Source organism: Leuciscus leuciscus (genome assembly GCF_965113295.1).
Source record: "Leuciscus leuciscus genome assembly, chromosome: 6".
Taxonomy (NCBI): domain Eukaryota; kingdom Metazoa; phylum Chordata; class Actinopteri; order Cypriniformes; family Leuciscidae; genus Leuciscus; species Leuciscus leuciscus.
In genome coordinates this window covers 4,903,824-4,921,912 of record NC_138730.1, presented here as the reverse complement: position 1 = coordinate 4,921,912, position 18,089 = coordinate 4,903,824, and the positions used below count along the sequence as shown (strand labels likewise).

The following is an 18,089-nucleotide window of genomic DNA, read 5'->3' as shown; positions in this document are numbered from 1 at the left end:
TAGTACCTAAAACCCAGGGTTGGCGGAAACTTAACTGAAACATAGCTGGCTAGCCACCTAAACCGGCTTCATGGTACAGGCCCCTGGAGTCCCAGTCTCTGTCACAATAATCATATAGGCTATGTGATGTTTTAGACCAATTGGCAGACATCCATTTAAAATGTAAGCAATGGCATATAAAGAATTTTTTTTACAAATCCACTTAAGTTTCTTAGCTTGTGTAGCACGCCCGCCGTCCGGCTGGCGGTACTGCAGTAAATGTTCTGTTTGATTAAAACAAAGAGACACAGACAGTTGTGCTGTTGTTAGCCACGAGTCGCTCTTGTAATCTTTATTACAATAATTCAATATTATATGTATTGTATAATCAAATCACAATATCTTGTCACCATACATATGACTCACTCAAACAAAACACCAATAAACATGTGTCATATCACTCTTGTGTCCTGAGTCTTTCTTATACTCAATTCGTATTTTCCTCAGTTAACTTAATACTTTCTCTGTAACCCATACATCTCAATGTATTACCGTCTCTATAGTCAGAGCAAAAGTGCCATAGTACATACTGTATAACTAAATAGTAGAGCAACCATAGGTTAGATCCTATAACCATTTAAACTTAATTCCTAAATACAGTACTCAGGCTATACTTAATCAAAAGATCAGTAAAACATCTTATAAAATACAAATATCAACAATAACCAATCTTGTATGCCAATATTATATAAGTATAATATTAAACAATTACATATACTTCAGTTGTTAAACCCAGGCGATTGCTCAAAACATCGCTCTTTCTCCTATAAACACAATTATAACACTATTAACATTATAAACATTACGTTACCTTAGGGATTCAGTGTGTTGGAGCCTTAAACCATTCAGATTAAATTATATTAATACAAGGCCGGCCGCGGCACAACCGCGAATGCACCGTAATTTTCATAAACATATCACCATCTCTATTCGACGTCTTAACTACTCAGGAAATGTATATAACCCTCTTAAAACAGTGTACACACGTTATCAACACATTGTTTCATGTTATATATTGTCCATGGTGATTGACTTCACCCACCTGTTTGATTAAAACAAAGAGACACAAGCTGTGTCCCAAAGTGAAGGCTGCATCCTCCGAAGGCCGTATTTGAAGGCCGGATGGCCGTATTTGAAGGCCGATTGCGTCACCGCGGCGCGACGAAGGACGTCCCAATTCAAAGGCTGCATCCTTGGAAGGTCGCATTTGAAGGCCGATTGCGTCACGCGGCTCGATGAAGGCTGTCCCAATTCAGTTCTGCATCCTCCGAAGTCCATATTTGAAGGCCGGTTGCGTCATCGCGCCGCGACGAAGGCTTCCCTGATTCAAAAGCGACGCCAAATGCACCCTTCGTTTCCCCGTGAAAAGAAGGATACATAAATGGACACTTAGCGGCCTATTCTACCCCATAAGTCATTGCGCGCCGTTGACGACAGCATTTATTTACTTATTTTTAAAGGCGGCCGAGACTAGAGATCGGTGGTGGACAGCAAATTCACATTTAAATGTAAGTATTATGTTTTAATTTACTCAAATAGCTAGCGAAACCATAGTTAAATTTCTTATAAACTTCTTCTTAACTCCGTCACCATTGCGTGGCTACATTTATCATGTAGTTTTAGGCAAAACTTGTGGTAATAACGTTATTAGTTTAACGACCTATTTGTAATATTTGCACTTGTGTATTATAAGAAATATCACTCACCCAATAAAGCCCAAAACAATAAGAAAAGCAGTAGATAAGGCAATGGGGTTTCACTTTTATGTGTTTTTGTAGTGCTGTCATGCTATTTGGTTTTAACCAAATTTTAGTATACAGAAATATGATTTCTTAAGTATTTTGTATGCATGTCTTGATGTGTCATATTTTGCAGTGTTAACAATGCACTTAAGATTGCTCCTCTGTGTTAAGTACCCTTTTCTGCTTTTTTAGAACAATTCAGGAAAAAATGGGTTTATATATATATATATATAAGAAAAGTAATACACACATCTTTGCTGAAATGTATTGTCCTGTTGTTGTTAACAAGCCATGGTTCATTTGCTCTGCCTTTAGGATTGCAAGTGTCCTGGGACAGGTGAGAGTGTGAGTGGGAAACCCACTGCTGAAACTTGGCCCTGGTTTGTCCTCATGGATGAGGTTTTGGGACAGAGGCAATGCACCAACCCCCCTCCTCCTCATCGCCTCAATCCCTGAGGACACACCAGGGCCGAGTTCAGTAGTGGGTGCCCACGGTGAGGAGGAGCCAGGGGCAGCAGCACCAGCACCACCAGTAGCACCAGCAGGAGCACCAGCACGAAGGCGGCGAGACAGGACGGGTTTTTGAACTTGATCAGAGAAGAAATGCAACTACAGAGGGAGGCAGAGGCGAGGAGTGCACAGGAAAGAAGGGAGAGGATGGACAGGCTGTTTTCTCTTCTTGAGAGAATGATTGAAAAATGTTCTACATATTCTTGTTTAACTTTTTTCACTTTTATTTTTTAAAAGAAAAATTATGTACATTTATTTTTATGCTACTTTAATTGTGTAAATAAAAGAGAATGAATTGTTCTGGACATTGTTTATTTTTGTAATGACAGTAATACTTCTACAATACTACAATACAATACTTCTTGTATAATACTTATACAAATTCTATACCTTTTTATTTTTTCAAATAAAATTGGTAAATGAAAATCATTTGTTCTATAGGCTACATTAAAGCACTTTTTCCAACTATTTACAAAATACGTTAAACATATCAAAATCAACATAAACATTTAATTTTACAATACATAAAATAAGAAAAAAAATGATGTAGACTCTATTGAGCTGAGCTGCTGGACCGGGATGGGCTGCCCCTAAGGCCTCCTGCTGGTGGGACATCATCTGGGATTGTCTCCAGAGCGTTTGAGTGCATATTTCCACTATCCACTAAGTTGTCTACCAACAGGTTTGCAGGGCTGATTCAATCGACGGCTTTCTGAAAAAAGTACTTTTAATAACTACTGCATTTATATTAGGCTACTACTGCATTACTGCGTATATGTTGCATTTTACTTCTGTATATTTTCAATATACAGTAATATCTGGTTGTTACATTATATAGCTACTTTTGTGTAGTTTAATGTAATCATATTGTGATGTGAGGAAAAAAGTACTTCAGTAGGTTACTTCACATTTGTAAGTGAATACTTAACGAAATATGCAGTTCCGAAAATTAAAGTAACAAAATTAGTCACAATATTAACAAATTGTTGCTCACTACAGCAGCGTCCCATATCAAAGGGCGCATCTGACGCGCTCGGACCGGTCTAGCCTACGAAGGACTGTTCTTGTCGCCTGGCAACTGTGACAGCTGCCAATGACGAGCGCGAGAAATACTGGACTTTTTATATTCAATTGGGTTTTGTATTCAAACAGGGCTAAACCGAAAATACATGACCTGGCAGCGCCGGGGCTAAAACATCCTCACCATGTCCTCAAGTAAAATATAAAACATAAAAATGAATGACAATAGCCAATTCTGGCTCCATAGCTGTTTACTGTATCAAAATGAATGATCAGGATAGTAGCTGTCCTCTCGCACTGTTGCTTGGCGCCAGGAGCGGTGATCGGGAACACCTGGCTGCGCAATTAGGAAATCCAAGGAAGGCTACATGGAGCGTCCTTCAGAGGACGCATAGGCTGCATCCTTGAAGTCTGCGTCCTTCGAAGGATGCAGCCTTCAACATTGGGACACAGCTACAGACAGTTGTGCTGTTCTTCTTCTTCTTCTTCTTCTTTGGTGTTTATTGGCGGTTGGCAAACCAACTTGTAGGTGCATTACCGCCACCGACTGGACTGGAGTGTGGACAGGATACATGCTTATAGGATTGACATAATGCGACATATGAATGAAAATTCATGAGGAAACAACAACAAAACAAAACGTAAAAAAAAAAAAAAAAAAAAAAAAAAAAAAAATTTAAAAAAAAACAAAAAAAAAACAGCCTAAATTCTTTTACTTAATTCCGTTTCTTTAATAAACTTAATAATACTATCATATATAGCTTTTTCCTTTAGTATACCTATTATAGAAAAATCTTTATGCTCAGCTTTAATTAGTGACTGAATGAAATTACGTCTTTCATTGTTGTATTTCCTGCAGTAAAGTATTACATGTTCAACTGTCTCTTGCTGACTACAGTGATTACATTCCCCTGTTGGGTGCTTGCCAATTTTAAACAATGTACTATTCAATCCTGTGTGACCTATTCTCAGACGGGTAATAATATTCTCTTCACTTCTGTTCCTGCTCTCTCTCCTCCCAGCACAAACTTGTTGTTGAATATTATATAAGTGTCTTCCTGTTTCAATACCATCCCAGTGTACCTGCCATATTGATTGTACATATTTCCTAATGAACACTTTAGCTTCTGCTCTACTTAATGGAACTTGTAAATCTATCTGCTTTAACTATAAAGATTGTTTAGCCAAAATATCTACCTTCTCATTACCCACTACACCAACATGAGCAGGAACCCAAATAAATTGAATTGATATACCCATAAGCTTTATGTTATACAATTTATGGAATATTTCATTAATTATATCCATCCTAAAAGATGATCTGCCAGATTTTATGCTTTCCAGTGCCGAGTAGCTATCAGATGCAATAACTATGTTATTCATTTTCTTTTCTTCTGTCCACTGCAGGGCCATTAAAATTGCCAATAGTTCTGTAGCATAAACTGATAAATGGTCAGAAACTCTTTTCTTAATATGAGAATCATTCATTGGAATATACACGGCTGCACCTGCATATCCTGTCTTCGGGTCTTTTGACCCATCCGTAAACAAAAACACTGAATCTTGGAAATGCCTCTCAAAATAATTCCGCACTATATACCACACTGGAAGTTGTTTGGATTGATCCTTTATTGCCTGTTGTATACTGAGGTCAACAGTTGGCAAGGGGAATAACCAAGGAGGGATGGAGGATATTGAGACTGTGTTGCTATACTGTAATTGATTTAATCCTATATTCCTCGCCTTTGCATCACCTATCCACCCAAAACTCATAAAATTGGTTTCATTATGTTCCCAACAATCTGTCAGTACACTTTTTACAGGATGTGAAACACTTTGTCCCTGGATATTGACCCAATATGCCAACATTAACTTCATTCGTCTTATACCTAACGGTACTTCTCCCATCTCCACCTGCATAGCTGATACCGGTGATGATTTAAATGATCCACTACAGATTCTTAGGGCTTGTGCTTGCAATACATCTAATTGTTTGAGGTTTGTTTCTGCTGCTGACATATAGGCAATGCATCCATAATCAAACACAGATCTCATGAGTGCCCAGTATATACTTTGTAGGGATGCCCTACTAGCTCCCCACTCCCGTCCTGATAAACACCGAAGAATATTAATAATATTTTTGCACTTATTCTTAATTTTATCCAGATGAATTTTCCATGTAAGTTTTTCATCGAACCAAACTCCAAGAAACCTTATAAATTTTACTTGCTCCAGAGGATTCCCATATAATTTCAAAGAGAGGGGTATGCTTTTGAGCCGCCTTGAAAAACAAATGACCTGCGTTTTTGATACAGATAATTTAAACCCCCATTTATTAGCCCACTTTTCAACTTCCTCTATCGCATTTTGCATTTTTTTATGAACATATGTTATATTGCGACCTCTAATCCACAAAGCCCCATCATCTGCATATAAAGATTTTCCAATGTTATGTTCAACTTGTGAAAAGATGCCATTAATCATTATGTTGAATAATAACGGACTGCATACACTACCTTGTGGTGTTCCATTCTCTACTGTATACATTCTAGAATATTCTTCACCTACTTTAACTTGTATTTTTCGGTCAAATAAAAAGTTCTGAACCCAGTTATATGCTCTACCACCAATTCCTAAAGACTTTAACTTAATTAATAATCCTTCTTTCCAGAGCATATCATATGCCTTTTCCACATCAAAAAAGATAGCTACCACTACTTCTTTGTTTGTCTGTGCTTTTCTAATGTCTGATTCTAGACATAATATAGAATCCATTGTATTCCGTCCCTTACGGAATCCACTCTGATAAGGGGACAGCAGATTTTTACTCTCTAAAAAATACGTTATTCTTTCTGTGATTATTCTTTCCATTGTTTTACATAATTGAGAAGTTAGTGCAATAGGCCTATAACTAGAAGGATCTGATGGGTCTTTCCCAGGTTTAAGAACAGGTACTATTATTGCTTGTTTCCATATTGAAGGGAGTTGACCAGTTTCCCATACTAGGTTAAATCATTTTAATACTATTTCCAGCGTATTATCTGTCATGTTAGCCAGCATTTTGTAACACACTCCGTCTCTTCCTGGAGTAGTCTGCCGAGCAGTTTTGATTGCTCTTTTTAACTCAAACATGTTTATAGGTAAGTCTAATAAACTATCTGACATCTCATCTTCCTTCACCAAATTAAGATAATTCTTTAATGTGCTACTCCTACACTGCTTTGCTTCTTTTGAAAGATTATCTGAACTATGAATTTTCTTAAATGATTCTACCAAAAGTTCAGCCTTATCTAAATTGGTGACAGCCATTTTGTCTGTACCTATAATCACTGGTAACTCATAGTTCCTTCTAATCCCCCCCATTTTCCTGATCATATTCCATACATCTGACAGATGTACTGTTCTTCCAATACTATCACAGTACTGCTTCCAAAAAATACGTTTTTGTGTTTTTATTGTTTTTCTTACAACTGCCTGGGCTCTTTTATACTGAATCATAGCATCCATAGAATGCTGCTTTTTAAGTTTCTTAAATGCTTTATTCCTTACTTTTATAGCTGCTTTACAACCATCATTCCACCAAGGTACATTTTTTACCTGTCTTTTTCCTGTCGTTTTAGGTATAGTTTGTTCAGCCGACTGAATTATTTCATTAACTAGTTTACTGTTGAATATATTTACATTCATCTGGGATTCTTCTTGCAAAGTCATACATCTATTTTCACAAATTACTCGAAATATCTCCCAATCTGCCTTTTCCAACTTCCATCTAGGACTTCTCTTTTCTTTTTCATAGCATATTTCTGTACCAACCGTAATCACTACCGGATAATGATCACTCCCTATTGTATTATCATTATTTACATTCCATGTAGTGATCCCTGCCATTACAGAAGACACAAATGTTAGGTCAAGTGCAGTCTCTGTATTTTTTATACTGTTATATCGTGTTCCCTCTCCATTATTAATGCACACCAAGTTATTATCATCAATGAATTCTTCAATTAGCTGTCCATTCACATCTGTATTATTACTTCCCCATAATGTATTATAAGAATTAAAATCACCACACCACACTACTTTGTCATGCAAAGAACCTACAACAGCTTCTAAAATAATTCGACTTAATTTTTCACATGGATTATAATAATTAATAATATCTATACTCCCTCTTTTAGTCCAAACCTTAATTATTATTGATTCATATTCTTTATTTATTTGTTCTACCTTATATTTCAACCCATTTTGTATAAATGTTGCTATTCCTCCTCCTCTACCATATTCTCGATCTCTTCTAATTATATTATAACCATTTATTATAAAATCCAACTGTGGTTTTAACCATGTTTCCTGAATACATATTACATTAGGTTTCTCTGTTAACATATCGATGTATTTCTTAAGCTCTTGGCCATTTGCAATAAGACTCCTTGCATTCCACTGTAGTAAGGTCAATAACATTACGAAGATCCAGCACATGCCTGAGAAGACTGTGTCTCTTCAGTAAGGGAGTCTCTTATGGTCTCCCATTGCAGTCCTTTGACATCTAGATATTTCTCTGCGGATTTAACAATTATTTTAATCCTTTCATTTCTGCTTTTTGTCTGTGCAGAACAATTTATTATTTCTGCCATGAACATTACAAAATCATTCTTTTCCACTATCAAAGTATCCTCCTTCAATTTATTACACCCTTGACATTTCTTTCCTGAGTCGGCCATATCGTCGTTGCGCTCGGCCTGCTCCGCCAGTTTGGCCCTCTGATTCATTTCTTTTCTGCTAATTTCTGATTGCTTGATCACTGTCATATTCTCTGAAACCTTCTTTGCAGCTTCTGCATAACTGATTCCTTGAACAACCTTGATTCGTTGCACTTCGGCCTGCCTCTTACTAACCTCACAACCTCTGTAAGCGGCACTGTGTTCCCCTCCACAATTACAACACTTCAGTTTTGTACCCTCCTGGCATTTTCCATACTCATGTTCTCCACTACATTTTCCACATCTCTGCTTTCCCTTACACACCGCCGCTACATGCCCATATCTTTGGCATTTAAAGCATCTGATTGGAGGGGGAATATATAACCTTACATCGTAGCACATAAAACCAATGTACACTTTTTCTGGAAGTTCTTCCTGATCAAAATTGATCATAACCGAAAGACTATCCTGCATATTGCCATTTCTGTTCACTTTTAGACGTCTGACTTCATTTACTCGAGCGTTTGTTATGTTTCTTTTCACATCATCAACCGATACGTTAACCGGAATCCCTGTAATGACTCCTTTTGTAAATTTCTTGTAAGTCTTGAAACATTCCACTTTCTTTCTATTGACTATGTTCATTTTGATTGCTTTCCCTTGCTGTTTCTCATCCTTACACACAATCATCAGGGCTCCATTTCTTAGTACTTTGGCACTCTTTATTTCACCAATTTCCTTATTTAGCGCTTTTGGTTAGTTGTATTGGATTCATACCTCCAAACGAGTCCCCGTCATCCACAAGTTTTGCAAAAATTACATGCTCCTCCCTCCGCTTCTCCTCCGTATTTGATCCTCTGTCTGAGTCACTTTCATCAGTTTTATTTTGCCTTTTCTTTTTCCGTTTATTATTCCTAACCGACTCCCAGCTTTCATATATCCCGCCACCTACTTCCATCTCTCCTGGTTCATTTCCTGATCCGTCACTTCCTTCCACACACTCCTGTCCATTCACAGTCCAGCTGTTGCCAACCACCCTGGGAGTCGACATCCTCCGTTTCCAGTTGTGCTGTTGTTAGCCACGAGTCGCTCTTGTAATGGCGTCTTCTTCTACGCGACTCAAAGTTACCCTCAAACTCTGCGCTCAGCACATGGTCTCCCCCTAATGTCCGCTGAGGGTATTACGCACCAACAGTACAGCATACCAAATTGTCTCTGAGCATACTCACAGTAGTTGAAACAATATCATCAAAATAATAAAATAAATCAAACACATCAAAAGAAAATAATTATTCCTGTGACTATACATACAGGGTGTCACACTTGCACTCTAGTAACATTTGTGTGGTCCAGGTAGCTTTGCATAAAAAATGGTTGTCATTCGCAAGGCTACTTACACTTTTATACATTAAGTAAATTTCCAAGCCTGTACTTTGTTACTTTTACTTGAGTAAAGAAGTTAAATCAGTATTTCTACTTTTACCAGAGTATTTTTTAACACAAGTATCTGTACTTCTACTTGAGTACGGCAAGTGAGTACTTTTGCCATCTCTGGTCAATATAATGAAGGTTGTGAAATAATTGCCTAATATTAACTCTACTTTGGTGCTGTAATGATATTGCACATCACCACGATAAACGACCTCATCTGAGCTGCTTCAGCGGACTAACAACACTCGTCAATGTCAAAATGTTTGAGATGGCCAATCAAATCAAAGTAGGCGGGCTTTATGTTCACAGAAGCTGCGAGTCGAGCGCGAATTCCAGCGCGACGCTTCACGACACGCTTCAGTTAACGCTCATAAAGTGTGAGATATGATGTAAGCAGTGAAACTAAACAGCTGTTTTATGATAGAAATTTTAAACAACCCACAGAAATAATCAGTTTGCAAAGACTATCAATCAAAGCTCAGCTTTGGGAAGGGAAGATATAGAGGTGAAGATAAGGAGACTGAGAGAAGAAGAAAGAGAGAAGGTGATGGAGATGAGAGAGGAAGAGCAGGTATTGCACACTGTGCCCAGGGTGAGATTATCATTATTACAATGGATTCATATTTAACACAGATATATGTTCTTCGCTATTACAGAGGAAAATATAATCTCAATTTAACAGCACAAGCACATATTAAATATATTTCCATAATAGTATTACTGTATAAATATATATCTGTATACCTCGAATGTGTTTGAATATTTCACCAGTATCAGCACTGGGACTTTTCACTGTATTACTCCACTTGTCTGTGTTTGCGCAACTTGCATCATTAAGCCAGTAGGGGGCGACACGTGACTGTCTTTATGAGTGAGCAATGGTTAAATTAATTAATTAACTGATTAGTCCAAAAACATTGATTAATTCAGGAAAGAAACAAGTTGCTGAAACTGATCTTTGATGTTCATACATATTGCTCATATGCCTCTGGACACAGAAGGATTGCATTGGCGTTTGATCGAAATGTAACATTATGCAAAATAATCATTGAATCATTTCTCATTCCTGTTTGGAATAAGTGATTGTGTTTTGTCAACAATAAGCATAACATTTCTGCATTTCAATTTTGTAGTGTGGATCATTCATTGCAACATTTAACCTGATTTTCATGTCTAAGAATCTGTTTTCTGCTTGACAAATAATTTATGCTACTGTCCACTTTCAAAGCTATTGATATAAAACATTTTTGTCCGTCAAACACCTTAAATTGCACATGTGTAGATCAGGAAAATCTAAATTTCCTCCGAACCCCCCTAGCAACATCAATTCTGGGACCTCAGTTTTCACTGGTTCACTGGTTTGAAGCGTTAGTCTAAGCGTGCAAGCGTGTAGTTTCGAAACAACAAACGCTGGAAAAAAACTCAGGCCAAAAACTGCATAAAAACACCTTGTACCAACCCATTACAATTGTTTTATTGAAAGTAAAATTTATCAAATGCTATTAACTAATCATCTAATATGATTAAATATCAAGTGTCTGTATAATGTGTGCTCTTTTATCAATTTTCAGTGCTTGTTTTGTTTATTTTATGGATGGCTCAGCTAAACAGGCCAATAAGAAACTACTAACTACTATTATTCATTTTAATTATACTAATGTCTAATTGACCGTTCGCAAAACCCCACCCTCGAACGGTCCTCGTCCAATCCTAGCTCAGCAACTGTAACTAAGGAGAAGGACCCCCGTCAAACATTGCGATTTCAGCACATGGTGAAACGATGCGCCTATGGCACCTGCAAGTCTGACACCAGGTACCCCAAAAGTTTAGAGAGAGGGGTCGTTTTTTTTCGCCTTTCCAAAACCCAAGACCCAAGCGGAAAGATGCCGACAATGGATTAAGCAGTGTGGGAGACCTCACTCACAGCTAAATGCCTCGAAGATTAACCCTCTGAGGTCGAGAAACGCGCCGACGCGTTTTGCTGGATTTTTTTACATAGCAGCAACATAAACTTAAATTACTCCGTCATTTATGGTTATACAGAAAAAATAAATATAAAAAAATAATCTGTGATATTTCTATCCTTTTGTATGTGTCCACTTACAATCAAATCAAAACATTGTGCTTTTGTAAAATAAAGAAAATAAACAGGGTGTGCGTTCTGCCTCTCCGTCGCGGTGAACTTTTTTTTCTTGAGCACGTCTATAAACTGAAACAAAACTCAGCGAATACTTGTCACACATTTATGAGCCATATACCTTTATGCACATTTAAGTGTGTACTTTTAAATGATCGGATTCAAACTGAAAACAAATATTCTCTGTTTAAGTAATTTGTATAAAACCGACAGGATGTCCAGTATCTCAAACGCTTGCTAATTACTTTTTAATTCGACACGCCCACTCGCGCAAAAGTGATTCACATGCAAATCTCCACATGGAACGCGAACGCCCTCGTTACCTCAAACACAAAACACCAAAAAACTTCACAAGTCTCTGCTTTTCGTCGAGTTTGGAAGACGCGTCTGAGCTTACATTGGATTTACCCCCAGAAGAAGAAGAACGCGATTTGAAGACAAGAAAGATGTAAGGTAAGAAATTCTTACTTATTAGTTTATGGTATTGTTGCATAAACTTCACATTGCAGTTGAACTGTTGCTAGATATATGGTTAATATTATACTATTTAGACCCGTGTTTACTGTTAAATACTGTTTGTGGATATCTGCTCAAACATAGATATGTATAACCATAATGTTTAATATTTTGGAGCGCGCTGTGCGTTTGAATGTATCATATTTTGGAGCGCGATTGCGTTTGAAAGGAAAAATGCACCAAACATTAGGCTTTATGTTTTACTATTATCTCATTTCATATCATCATAACGAATGGAAACATTTGAAGTAACATATGATAATCAATATATTTTTCTCTAGCGTAGTTGTTCTTGAAATCTTTTGGAAGATTTAATTTATTCTTATTATTTTATGCAGCACTGCGTAGCCTATGCCTACAAGGCACAACAAACCTGGTGTTCATTATATATTGTTGGAAACGTGTGTGTGTGTGTGTGTGTGTGTGTGTGTGTGTGTGTGTGTGTGTGTGTGTGTGTGTGTGTGTGTGTTCTGTGAATTTTAAAAAGAAATTTTAACCAGAAAAATCTAAAATCTATTCCCAAAATCGTGCAGCCCTATAGTTTCTCTTGATATCAGTATGTTCACAGTTTTTTCTTTTTCTTTCAGGGACCAGATGCAACTGAGTCCTGCTGACTTCAACATTCACATGAGTCTCTGTACATGAACATGGTAAAGTGAAAATCAAATACCTTGGAAATGAAAGGTATGTACAATGTTTTTAGGAATGGCACAAAGGTCTCTGTCTTTGGATGATTGTTTTCAATGTGCTCTTGTCATTTGTTGTGTATTTTTGGATTATGTTGTGTTGTAAATAAATCCAAACAATCTAAAAGCCATTCTTTTTTAAATCTCCTCATTCTTTGTGCAAGGTTGCTCTGAATGACAGGGCCTGATCGCTCCTAATAGGGCAGTTAGGGGAGTGTCTTTGTCTTTCTCAGGTGTTGAAGGCTTACATATTCATGAGATGATCATGATCATTTTTATCAAGCTTGTATTTTTAAGTTCAGTAATTTCACTTAAATGACAATTAATAGGTCATTTTCATTGCCATTTAAGTGAAATTACTGAACTTAAAAATACGAGCTTGATAAAAATGATCATTCTAGAAGAAAATTTCAGATGGCACTTGGAGGCTTTTGCATCTGAACTCTTCATATACTCCGTAGTCCGTAGTGTGTATGCGGTGCGTTTTTTTTTTCCGCACCCATGTTAACAGGTAAAGCTTTCATACTGCACGCGGTTGATGCTGCAATCGTTTCCGCACCGAATCTATTTTTGCTGTGCTGCACGCGCTGAATTAAAGTGACAGCGCATGGTTCTTGGTCAAAATGAACACAGATTGACATGAAAATATAATAATCTCACCATAAATGCATTTAATAAAATAAAATGTAGTAATCTCACCATAGCCTAAATGTATTTTTGGACTTGCAGACTTGGAGGAGTTTAGTTTGCACACAAGCACACACACGACTTGTTTAAATACATTTATATTGTTAATAAATAACAATAAATTGTTGTTGTACCAGCAATATCTTCAAGTTTTGTTTTTCACTGTAGAAATCTCAAATGTCATGATTTGCCAATGCAAGAGAGTAGCCTACCGGTACCTTTCCCCCCCCACTTCAAGCACTGGACTCGATTGTTGTAATATTCCCGTCTTTGCTTATTTGAACATTTTGAACATATCCCTCCACTGCATATTGCAACCCTTTCTGTCGTGCCCTGCCTGGAGGATATGTCTGCTGCATTACTCCAAAACCAATCACTTATACCAATAGGTATGGAGCTCAACCCAGCCATGGCTATGTGTCTGGTTCTCAATTGTTTGACGGGCGTAATAACAATAACTAGGGGGCGTGGCTTTTGCGAACGGTCAATTAAAACGTCTACAAATGTATAAAACTGATCAGAGATCAGGTTAAACCCACAGACACTTGTTCAATCTCAGTAAATCTGCATGATTCATGGGTTCACAGAGATCATCGCCCCCCAGTGGTGAACCATTGACATTTCCAAACGTTTCGAAACAGTTATGACGTAACGAAGCCTCGTTTACTGAAATCATGTGACTTTGGCAGTTTGATACACACTCCGAACCACTGGTTCGAAACAAAAGATTCGTAAAGGTTTCGTAGCTTCATGAAGCGTGTTTCAAAAGCGCCCATCACTAGCGTTCAGTGGATCTTATTACAGGCAGATACTGATCACAGACTTTTAAAATGTTCTTGTTCAATTTTTACAAGTTACAGTATATGCTGCACCAAAATTAGACATTTTACATTTTGTGAAATACAAACATTGAATTGAAAGCAGTTATGCACATTTCTGATTCTGATGTCACAAACTCGTTCTGCCTCTACAGTAACTGAAATAATTATTGACCCATGATCAAACTGTCTGTCTTAACCAAATATTTCAAGCTTATCACGTTTTAATTGTGTTTTTAATTTGCTATTTAATTTTATTACTTTAAATTGTTGTGGCTCTGTGTGACTCTGAGGAAAAAACTGCTCTGACTCAAACAAGTGAAGAAATATTATCATCAGCTATTACTACTAAAAGTAAAGTAATATTGTAAATAAATGAGCAATACTCACGTCAGTGTGTTGAGTTGACAGTGTTTATCCTGCAGTAGAGCAGCGATCTGATTCACTTGTGTGTCTCCTAGTTCATGTTCACTCAGATTCAGCTCTTTCTGGAGTAACGGGTTTTTACCCACAACTCTATTCACATATTGACAGGCTTCCTCTGCAGCAGGACTCAAAAACCTGCAGAAGAGTCAATTCAGTTCTCAAATAAATGTCTGTTGCATTACAAAAAAAGATTGATACGATAAAATGTTTTTTTCTTTTTCTTTGAACATTTAAATACACAAATAAATATAAATTTAAAAGAAACTAGAGCGACACTCAGTCCTAAAGCAAACTCATAAGAACAGAAATGTCTAGAGTTCTCAACGGGTCGGGTCGGCCCGACAAACCCGACAGCAAATGACCGAAACCCGAAAGCAAATGACTCGGGTCGGGTCGGACCTTGGGCTTAATCTTTTCCGCTCAGTAAAAAAAAACAAAAAACATTTATTAATCATCGCTGCTGTTCACCGTAAAGAAAGTCTGGCTGCTGCGTGCAACGTGCATCATGGAGAGGGGCGGGGGGGCAGACCTGACGCCGCTGCGTGCACGCCTTTAGCCTGTAGAAGAAGATGGAGTTGGTGAAAAGTACACTTTCCGCAGGTGAATTCACAGTCGCTACTACAGCCTATTTATATATTTAAAGTTTATTGTTTCAGTTGTTTGTATTGTTAAAAGGCGTGAACATTAAAGGTTGATTTGAATTCGCGTCTGCTGGTCATGATAATACGTGTATCAGAAAAAAAAATTCCGACGCGGCGTCGGGCCGCGGGCCGGGTTCGGCCAGATAATTCATGTTGATGTGTCGGGTAACATCGGGTCCGGGCTTTAAAAGCCAAGTCGGGTTGTAATTTTCAGGCCCGTTGAGAACTCTAGAATTGTCTCACAGAGCAGAAGCACAAAAATTCACTAGATCATGGTTTTCAGTATGAATACAGAGTGTGAAATTAAGATCTTTCTGGCTTTTAAGCAGGAGAAGTGAGAAACGTCAGCACAGAAAAAAACTGGCTTGTAAAACTGCATGTTTGTGAACATCTGGAGACTCATAGACCTGCTGTAGAGAGATGCAGTGAATCTGGGCTTGATGGAAAACAACTGTGTTCAGAAAACTATTTCACTAAAATGTTATCTAGAATTTTGATGAGAAGTGTGCACAAAAATAAAATTGTGCAATTCAATTATCAAGGTATACTCCAGAATAGCAGCCCATATACTGACCCATAATGTCTATTTGACCTTTAGCTCGTATCACAGCTAAACTGTGTTGACGTTTATCATCATCATGACAGAACCTGCAGCATCTGATCTGATCTTGATCATTTTGATGCAGCTAATTGTCAAGCTAATTGTATAGCTAAAATAATATATTAGTTATGAATATTTAGCCTCCATATAACTAATTTAGTTAATTATTTGATCCCATCTCACCTCAGTGTCTTCAGTTGACAGTCTGGATCCTGTAGTAAATCATTCAGCTTCTTCACTCCTGATTGTCCAGGATCATTTCCTGTGAGATCCAGCTCTATCAGGTGTGAAGGGTTTGATCTCAGAGCTGAAGCCAGAGCTTTATAACCTTCTTCTGTCACACTGCAGTTAGAGAGTCTAGAACAGGAATGAAAGCATTCAGCTGATTAATCAGTTAAACCTGAACAATATAAATCCTTAAACTTGAATTTTATTTTGTTTTTTGTACAAATGCATTGAAATTTAGATGCAAAAACTGACAACTAAATATGGAGGCAAACAAAAGGCACAGAAATCTTTAATATGTTAGACATCAACATCACTTTCGAGATGACAATTATTTAAAACTGTGTAAGCCCGTTTATCGGTCCAAATGGGGGTTTCCGCCAAACGGGTGAAGGTCTCTACGTGTTACTGTCTTTCCACGTGGGAAAGTAATTTAATTCCATTTAAGCTTTTATCTGACTCCATTTTATATCTGACTCCATTTTAAGTTAGACTGTCAATTGGTTATTGGTCAATTATAGAATAGTTTAGCAATACATTTAATTGTTCTATTTAACTCTTTACTTATATTTTACCCATTCATATTAGGAAGCTATGTCACTCAGAGGTCCTCACGCCTTGTTTATTGTGGGTCTCACGATCACTATCTCGCCAGCTTCGGTCACTAAACAGAGGTAATTGCTATATACCTGAGATCGGTCGCATTCACGCTTACACAATCAAAGATACTTTGGTATAGCCCCTGTGATTGCATACACTTGAAATTAAAGTAACATTTACTTCAGTAGAGGTATGGCCACTACTACAGATATAAGTCAACCAACTTTACTTGTCTGGTTTCCCACGTACACTTATCTAAAGTAACATTAAATTAAAACAGAGGTAAGACACACCCAGATTTAGGTTGGTCAAGCAGCACTTTTGTTTCCCTAAACGGAAATTCACTTCTTGTCTTTGCAAAACATGTACACTTGAATTAGCGCCAAAATATTAGTCGTTACTAATCTGACGCAAAACTTGCGGTAAAATACGAATTTGTTTAATCTACTTTCAGAGTCAGTCGGAATAAAATCAAATGTAACAATTTATTATGTCAGGTAAATGTATCATGCCAATTACATAATCAGTATAAAGATAAAAAATACAAAACATCAAATGCTCTGGAATAAAGAGAGAAGATGCGAACCTGACATTATAAATTACATGATGTGGAGTGCCTGCATACACTCTGCATCACGGGCTAATATGAGTTACAAATCGCCACGAGCCTTCTTCAGCATCTCCCTAAATACTCAGACCAAGGCAGAAACCTCTTTTCAAATGTAAACATGAGTTCACAGTGGGAATGTGCATTAATCACAGTCCCAGACTTTCTGGGGACAGAAGTTCAGGGAATGATGTTTAAATTGGGAGGTGATCAACTGAAGTGTGATCGTGTCTCGAATGGGGATGGTAATACAGCAAGAGAGTTCAATTGTTAATTTCCTTTGTTTGCTCAGAGAGTTGCCCTCTCTTCCAGTTCTTCCAGTTTATCCAGTCTTACAACTGTACAGGTCTAAAAGTCTGATCTGAATGATCCACAACAAGTAACCTGAAAATTGTTGGAAAATTTGAAAATTTAAGTTTGGCAATGGCCTAATTAATGTCCAGACTTCAACTCCATTGAAATGCTGTGGAAGTACGTGAAACACAGCTCATGCTGGAAAGTCTTCAAATGTCACTGAGCTGAAGCAGCTTTGTAAGGAGGAGTGGGACCAAAATACCTTCACAGTGGTGTAAAATAAGTATTTAGTCGAGACTAGCTGCAAAGCTGAAAGCAGAATCAAAGATACGCAGCTCCCTGAAAAGCACTAAAATACATTAATCCTGTCACATAAAATATTGAGAAGTGATTTCTACCAGATATCGCC

At 37.5% G+C, this 18,089-nt stretch overlaps 1 protein-coding gene across 1 annotated transcript in view; it reads right to left on the bottom strand.

Moving 5' to 3' along the window:
• LOC309501913 (NACHT, LRR and PYD domains-containing protein 3-like) overlaps nucleotides 1-18,089 on the bottom strand; it is a 105,753-nt gene that overhangs the window by 29,741 nt on the left and 57,923 nt on the right. Inside the window, exons 8-9 of the mRNA XM_082174178.1 lie at nucleotides 16,138-16,311; nucleotides 14,677-14,847 (exon numbers count right to left, since the gene is read on the bottom strand). Of these exons, the coding sequence (XP_082030304.1) occupies nucleotides 14,677-14,847; nucleotides 16,138-16,311 (345 nt within the window). The remainder of the gene's footprint in view (nucleotides 1-14,676; nucleotides 14,848-16,137; nucleotides 16,312-18,089) is intronic.